Genomic DNA, 8,295 nt, shown 5'->3' on the forward strand with positions numbered 1-8,295 from the left:
TTGTCGTGGTGATATGTCACTGAATGGACCGCTATATGGAGGACGCAATTCGAATCCATATTATGTCTCACTGTGCCTATTGGGACACATGGCCTAATGCTACCCCAAAACTATCCAAGCCTTGGGTGACTTGGCTGAATCCTTTGGGTGCGTGGACGCCATGAACAGCGTCTGAAATCTCGAGTCCCCGCAGCTACATGTGGTCTGCCCGACTATCGTAAAGCCGGCCTCGAAGAAGGCCTTGCGCCACTCAACTTCACACTGTTCCCTCTTGTCCTTCCTGCTCCACCAACTCTCCGTAGATCCAAAGAGGAAAGCAGACAGCATGGCACTAAAGACACTAACAACAACACACGCTCAAGAGGCAAATAATAGGAACAAGATAATATTATGCATGGTGATCGAGTTGCGAATGTTCTCTTTTTGGAGATAACTTGACTCAGGTTTCCATGTCGACTATCTATTAAAGCTTAGTTCCCTATTGATTGGGGACGTTCTGTTTTCTGCAGCTTCATGACGTGAACAGATCAACTTTCGGCCTCGCTTAATCAATTGGCCGGAGAGGTCGACCACGCACTGGCGTGTGAGGACTGACTTGCCGCCTTTGTGACCAGACCTAGATGGTGTTCCAATAGGTGGTAAACTGCCACAAAATATTTCCAAAAAAATCTTGCACACTACGGGGCCATGAAATTTGAAAACCCCGACTGCTGGTCTTTGACCGAGGCCGAGCTTCTCAAGGTGGAAACTCTCGCCGCCGATTCGGCCGGCATGAATACGCCGTACTTAGTAGGAAACCTCTCGCTCGGGACAGGGGTGGATCAAGTTAGATCGTTCTTGCAGAAAAGAAACTGATTGATAAGACAAGTCAACTTCAACATCACTCCATCAAAGGTGCCATACACGAAAACCCCTGGTTGGTGTTCGCATCACCCCCGCACCGTTGCATGACTTTTTTTCTTTGCAGGCCTCCTACTTATTTTCTTCATCGGACTTCGGTACTCTTCCAAAGAACGCAGGTGATGCAAAATCACTAAATCACTATTGGGCCCCTTCCTCATGCGTCCGTTTAATCAAGCAGGAGGATGGGAACCTCTCCATAGGCTCGGGTCCTCCACTCCAGGCACTTGCAGGCGGGAGCTATCCGAGGCCCGTGAGTGGGGCAGATGCGATCGAATAGCATCGCGCTCAGGAAGCTTCGCTACAACCTCTTCAACCTCTTTTCGGAGCCAACTGTCTAAACAAGCTCTCGCCACGACCCTTGCCTCCCACGTTGCCAAGACCTTAATCGCCCTCCGCAGGCGGAAAACGGCAATTGTGCGGGAAGGAAGCGTTGTAATCTTGATGGACACCAATGAACTCGCAGTGATCTGGGCTCGGTGCCGATCCCCTGGACCCTGGTCGATTAAGAATTCGTCAATGTCGAACTTCGGCGTTGAATCTCCAAATGCGCTCGATGGCGAATGCAGGCAGGCTGTGCAGAGCGGAATACATATAAGACGACAGCATGTAGCGGCCTCATAGACCTTCCCTTCTCCTACTCGCCACCCAGCCTCTCTCCTCTCGTTCGTTTCTTCCTCGAGGTTGCCCCAAGATGCGGTCGTCACTCCTTTACTCTGTCCTTGGCCTCGCCACAGGCTCAACCTTTGCCCGCCATGTCCACCAGATGCGGGCAGATTTCAACTCTGCGGCCCTCCCGCAAGCCCACTCCGCTCGTGGTCTTCCGGCCGCAGACGGCAAGAAGGGTGTTCTCCTCATGAACCGCATCGGCCCCTCTTCGTCTGAACTCTACATCGCCAATGCGGACGGCACGAACGAGCGTAAGCTCCTCGGAAACAGCTCCTCCTTCGAGTACCACGCCTCCTTCTCGCCGGACGGTCAATGGGTCGTCTTCACGACGGAGCGCAACGGCGACGGCAACTCTGACCTGTACAGGTGCCGTGTATCTGCCGCGGCCAACGGGACTTGCTCGGACTTGGAGAAGCTCATCGCCACACCGTCTGTCGAGGATGCCGGTGCGCTCTCTCCCGATGGGACCCAGCTCGCCTTCGTCTCGACCGAGAACGGCTACAAGACCAACATATGGGTCCAGGACCTGGCCACCGGAGAGAGGCGCAACCTCACCAACACCGCCGAGATCGCTGGCGACCCGTTGTTGCCGGATGGATACTTCCGCCCCAGCTGGTCTCCTGACGGCGAATGGATCGCCTTCGCCTCGGACCGCAACACGGCATGGCGTGGTCACGGCAACGGAACCGGTTGGGAACACACGCAGGAACTCTCCGTCTACGCCATCCGCCCTGACGGCACTGGCTTCCGCGAAGTTGCGACAAAGTCCGGATACTGCCTCGGCTCCCCGAAGTGGTCTACGGATGGCAAGCGCGTGGTATACTACGAGATCACCGTCGAGGACACATGGAACGCCCATCGACCCGAGTCCGTCGCCGCTGTCACCTCCGCGATCGTCTCCGTCGACTTTGAGACTGGAACTGATCGTGTTGAGCATGCGTCTGGCTCCGGCCTTAAGATGTTCCCCCAGTGGTTGTCTGGGGAAACGGATGCCACCGATGACATCGCGTACTTGATCAAGGGCAACGATAACGAGGGCTACAACTACACTTCCGGCGCGACAGCCGCCGTCAAGGCCGCCATCCGCTCCCCGGCTTGGTCCCCTGATGGAAAGTTCGTTGTCTACGAGAAGGTCGGCTTCACCGCGCGTGCTCAGGAGAAGCCCCTTTACAGCTGGGATGAGGACTGGGAGTACCGATCCACGGACGTCTTCCCCCAGCTTTCTCTCCAGGGTCGCCTCGTCATCACGCAGAAGCAGCTCGGCAACTCCTCCATCGTCTCCATGAACCCCGACGGAAGCGATCTCAAGCTCGTCTTCGACTCCTACTCCACCGGCGAACTCGACTCCGCCCTCGTCGCGAAGGGTCTTGCCGGCGCTTTCCAGCCTGCCTGGTCTGCTGACGGAGAGTGGGTTGTCTTTGGTCTTGGATCCTGGTTCCAGTCCCGCGCCACCGGCAAGGCCCGCGTCTACCGCGCCACCTCCAACGGAAGCTACTATGAGGCTTTGACCGACGGCACCGTCCACTCCGGTTTCCCCAGCTACTCCCCCGACGGGCGCTACGTCGCCTTCCGCGAGTGGGGTCTCCGCTACGGCATCCGTATCCTCGACCTCGAGACCCGCGAGGTCCGCAGCCTGACTAACGCCACGGACAACCTGCCCTTCTGGTCGCCCGACGGCGAGCGCCTCGTCTTCACCCGCAAGGTGAGCTCGACCAACTTCGACGTCGCCACCATCCGTCCCGACGGCACGGACCTGCAGATTCTCACCTCCAGCGGCGCCAACGACGCCCACGCCGTCTGGACCGCCGACGGCAGGATCCTGTACTCAAGCGGCATGTACGGCTTCCGTGACGAGGCCGCCATCTACGACCAGACTTTCCAGCCGTACGGGCAGATCATTGTCATGGATGCTGACGGATCCAACAAGCGCATGTTGACGGACAGCTTGTGGGAGGATTCCATGCCGCTCTACGTGCCCAATGAGTTCCTGGTCTAGGGTGGTTGATATGTATATACTTCATAGCGAATCAGCGACATAATGCAACATATTGATACCAAGATATAAATTGATGTCTATAGCCCAAGTTGCAAATGAGACGTCAGGGCAACAATTCTACCATTCGATCTCCGCATCTCCTTTGTCTCAGTGGCGGCATCTGTGAGCTTGTCTTTTCCTCAAGGTCGGAATCTTTGAGCCTTGCTGTTTCCCATTTCACGTCAATTACGTCCCTCTTGTATACACGTCACATACTCTCAAAGACATAGGGATGAAGGTCCCGAAGACCGGAGGAACACCTTTCGCAGCCTTCGGAAACAGACTCTGAATGAAAAGCCTGATTAGTCTCCTTCTGGCCAATCTCATGCGTGTCACTTCATGGAGACCGCTGGTCACCTATCGAAGATTAGCAATTGCTGCCGAGAAAGATGTCAACAGCAACAACTTCTCGCTTTAATAGTTGAGTCCGTCCTCTCAAAGGCCCAGTTCTGTGGCTATAAAAGACCAAAGCTAGGTTCGACCGATGATGAGCTCCAAATGCAATCGATGTCTTGAGGCATGATTAATTCCTTTCGAAGTGCTGCAAAGCAGCATAAGCCTCTTGCGATACACGTGCTTCACGCCAACAAAACTTCAGCCCTCGTTTCAAAAGGGATTTCAATGATGGTATGTATCCTCTGAATAAGCCCCAGAGGTCAACAGAGCCAAACGATGGTCGTAGTTGAAGACTCCATCGGTCCTGGAACCGCCCGCGCAAGGTCCCCGTTCCCAGCCCGGACAGAACGTCTTGGAAAAGGCACAACTCAAATGCTCATTGTAGACAAAACATGCCAAGTACTATCAGATTGTCGAAGCGGGTTACTTCTCCCAGTAAGGCACGTCTTAATATATAAACACGAGACTTCCTCTGATCCTCTAGCTTACCCCTGCCTAGACCGTTGCCGTCCGCGTTGCGCGGCACAGGCGAAAGAAACCAGACGTCATCCAGCTTAAAAGCAACAACGAAATCGGGTTTCTAGGCCAGGAACCCCAATGGTAGAGATCTGTGACGTCGTTAAGTGGAACTTAAAAACCCTTAATGGAGCTCATTTCATATTCTTCGCTCTCATCAACACCAGACTTCCGAGCCCCTGAACTCAGTCTACCTTGAGCAAGGCTCGTTGTCAGTCGTCTTTCATGGTATAGTCCACAGAATAACAACCGAATACCAGCGGCACCTACTTTGATAACGAATCTCAGAGCCCTGTCAAATAATTAACCGTCCCAAAAGTGGAATCTCTTCAGGAAAGTCTGTTCACACCAGGAAAGCGAAACGTTCAAAAAAAGACATTGCTGAAGAAGCCAAGTCTCAGCGGCAGAACCTCCGTTTAAATATCCTCGCCAAAGTCCAGACACATGCCAACTACAAAAACAAACCTGTTGCCGTTTCGCGTGTCTAAAGTTGCCAATGATGACCATTGACGGAAAATTGCGTAGTGCACAATCCTAAGGCTCGTCACTTGGCAAAGACCAACGACTCCAGGGCCGAGCAAAACCTATGCCGTGAAAGTACCCCCCTCGTCCAAGACAACAAGCTTCGCTCCTCATCTTCTCTGGTTCTTTATTCGTGTTCCTAACAACCCAGGAGTTGCTCGACGTCATGACAAGACGAGCGTCTGATTACCTCTGCATGGCTGCATAGTCTCGGGTATGAGCCTGCCACATCGCACCATCCATCAGAAAGAGATGAGCGTCAGATATCATTCTTGGTCGTGCCTTTCGACTTGACAGTCAAAGCAAAGGAACAGTTATGTATCCTCAGCGCTTCCCCGGCTTCCCTCAAGATGCCGAGATAGAACGCAGACCAGGCAAAGGCCCTCAGGCTCCTATAAAAGGCCGTGCAGATGTAACTCCTCAGTCAACCAACCTGCCTGCATCAACAGGGGTTTTGCGATGCAGCAATGCCTCAGTCCATCGTTGATGGGATCAAGAGCGCTCCCGTATGATCTGATTCGAGTGCGATAACTGCCATCTTCCCTGTTGCTATGTGCTCCCGTCCATGGCTGATCGTCAAGCGTATCAACCAGCGATAATAGAGGTAGCCGTCGAGACGACCAACATGCAGTTGATGTCAGTGATCATACACACGTTTACCAGAGCATGCTTTGGATCATCTTCACAATGACACTGGCTCGAGGAGGATTCGGTCACCGTCCTTCCGGCCCCGGCCCATTGTTGGGCAAACCCCGAAAGCAGTCCCAGCTGAGTAGCCTTTATAGCTCATCCCCCAGACGTATCACAACCCTCAGTAGCACAGGTCACGATAACGATAGACCATCATAAATGGGACCAAACAGTCAAGAGTTCCATTCTTTGAGCTAGACCTAGCCGCCCAAGCGTAGAAAACCCCCAAAGCCGCCGTTCACCAAAAAAAAGGGGGAGGTATTTTTTGTTTAATTCTTTTCGAATTTTCTCCTCTGCTCATCCTCATGCCCCAAAAGACATAGTGCTCCAAAGCCGATCAAAAAATGGACGATATCAGCGAGCCAAGCATCACCGAGTTTTTGTTTCCCTCTTCCTACGCGTCCTGTCCTCCGCGGGAGTTGCTAAAGACCACTTCAGGTCCAACGTCTCCAGTCCGCAAGACACAGTATGTGTATGTGTCGATATTTCCTTTTCTCATTCGGTGCCGAAACAGCCCGAGTAGCCATAGTGTCTTCTTCGAACCCCCGGGTAATTAAACAGTGATGAGAAGCGTGTAAATGTGGCGGCTGACGAGGTGACGCTCGCCCAGCCTAGATGTGTTGTGTTGTTCCTCCACGATTGTTGAAGTGGGGGTATGCAGATGTAAAAAGAAACAATGGGGTATGTGCAAAAAGAGGTATACGCATGAATGGGAGAGAAACGAAGTGTGGGAGTGTGGTGTCAGGCCAGCCTTTTCCAACCTGTCATCGTTCCCACTCCGTCCATGATCTCCGTGCCATGGCAGCTGATCCTGAGATACCGAAGCCTGCAAGCGCGTGCCATGCTGCGTTGGTTCTTGCCATCCGGTTGCCAGGGTACACTCGACCAGAGATGGAGGGCGATGAACGTCCCAATGGCCAACCGGCCAAGCGTGATCCGTCGAGAGCCGACAGACAGATGTAGGGGTATCCTCCAATAGAGCCGTGATCGTAATGCAAAGTGGTGCCCAATGCCACATTGATTGCCCTTCGCGCGAGGGCGTGGTTTGTCGTTCCAATGCCAGGACGCCGAACCCAGAAAAATGTAGTGTCGCCGTGTCAATGGAGAGAGGTGAGATGAGATGTAGAGCACGCCGGCCCAATCACCATGATCATGACACGGAATGCTTGGCCCAGCCAACCCAGCCCACCGTTCCGAACCCAATCAAAAAAGGGAGACGCTTTCTCATCAGCCAAAAAAAAGGCCGATCGCACAGCGCATCTCCCAACCCCAACGCCGTGCTATGCAAAATGGTATTATACAGAACCCAGTCGTAGGAGAGCCTCCACCGCCTCACGCTCTTGCGCGTCAGACGTGGCCCCTAGCGCCGAGAAGTCGAAGGGCAAAGGTTGGTGCGAACGAGCCATGCCGGTTGCGACGGAACGCAGTCCTCCAGAAGTATATACACCGTTGGAGAGGAAGCTGCGTCCGGCCGAATGAGCGGCAGCGTTGTAGGACTCGGCGCGGAGAGCGGCAGCTCCCACAGCAGCCCAGTCCTCGTCATCGGTAGCGTCCTCGGGGTCATCGTTCATGATGTCATCGTCGTCCGGAGCCTCAGAGCACGATGCGGACGCTGAGCCATCCAGGGACATCTTGTCCGCTTCGCATTCCATCATCATGGCGTCGCGGTCGTCGTGGGAGAAGACGAACGACTCGTCGCCGTTGCTGGAAGAGGCAGCGTTCAGGCGGGACCTGTCGGTGCCGCGTCCGCCGTTCTTGCTAATAGGGATGCCGGAGCGGTAGTCTGCAGGAGGCGAGCTCCGCGAAGGCTGTCCGCGTCGTCGGGCGTCCCATCGCCCCCAGCCCACCTTCTCAAACTCCACGTCGCCGTCGACACCGCCACCTTCGCCTCCGCGGCCTTCCAACGCACCAACCACTAGACGACGAGCCTTCGTCGGGGGGATTCCTGCGAAACCCGGTACCGACGTTGTCAGGTAGCCCATGATGTGGCGGATGGCCAAGGGGCCGTGGTTGAGGAGGATCTCGGGGAGATGGTGCTTGGCCAACAGGGAGGTGCTGATGGTGCCTGTCGTGTCGTGGGAGGGCGAGCGCGAGGCTTGTCGCCGGGCCTGCTCGTCGTGCAGGTCAAGGTCGGAGTCAATAGGCTCGAGCTTGGCCTTCTGAAGCTGGGCCTTGAGGCCGTGAGGCGGCAGGGCGGGAGATATGGAGTTGGGAGGGGTGGGGAGGGCTTGAGATCGTGTCACAGTCGTCGCAGGGACACTCCGAGCCGCTACAACAGCTAAGTTGTCTCGGCTCATGTCGGAGGCCTGGTTGAAATCGCGAGCAGCAGCTGCCATGGTCGCCATGATGTCGTTTAGACGTGTCTGATGCTTCTAGACGTGTCTGGGACAAGTCAGTAACGAGGCAGATGACCAGTGTTGGTGTCTGAGGAGGGAGAGGCGGCAGGTGCACACGTAACACACAAAATATGGTGATATTTTGGCGGTGGTGTTGAGTCACCAGGGGGATGACGGGTGGTGGTAGGGTTATTGTTGACGTACTGCTAGAAGCGGAAGGGATGCGAAAGC

General features: G+C 54.8%; 2 protein-coding genes across 2 annotated transcripts; one reads left to right on the plus strand and one right to left on the minus strand.

Moving 5' to 3' along the window:
* Window positions 1–1,594: 1,594 nt before the first annotated feature.
* COL26b_009408 (uncharacterized protein) lies at window positions 1,595–3,565 on the plus strand (the record flags this gene model as incomplete). The annotated part of the gene is made up of 1 exon (XM_053182139.1): window positions 1,595–3,565. The coding sequence occupies one exon, from the start codon at window positions 1,595–1,597 to the stop codon at window positions 3,563–3,565; it is 1,971 nt and encodes a 656-aa protein (XP_053033930.1).
* Window positions 3,566–7,023: 3,458 nt separating this feature from the next.
* Window positions 7,024–8,073, minus strand: COL26b_009409 (uncharacterized protein; the record flags this gene model as incomplete). Its single annotated transcript, XM_053182140.1, has 1 exon — window positions 7,024–8,073. The coding sequence occupies one exon, from the start codon at window positions 8,071–8,073 to the stop codon at window positions 7,024–7,026; it is 1,050 nt and encodes a 349-aa protein (XP_053033931.1).
* Between the last annotated feature and the right edge of the window lie 222 nt (window positions 8,074–8,295).

The sequence above is a fragment of the Colletotrichum chrysophilum genome (genome assembly GCF_026319265.1).
Source record: "Colletotrichum chrysophilum strain AFK26 chromosome Unknown scaffold_90, whole genome shotgun sequence".
Taxonomy (NCBI): Eukaryota; Fungi; Ascomycota; class Sordariomycetes; order Glomerellales; family Glomerellaceae; genus Colletotrichum; species Colletotrichum chrysophilum.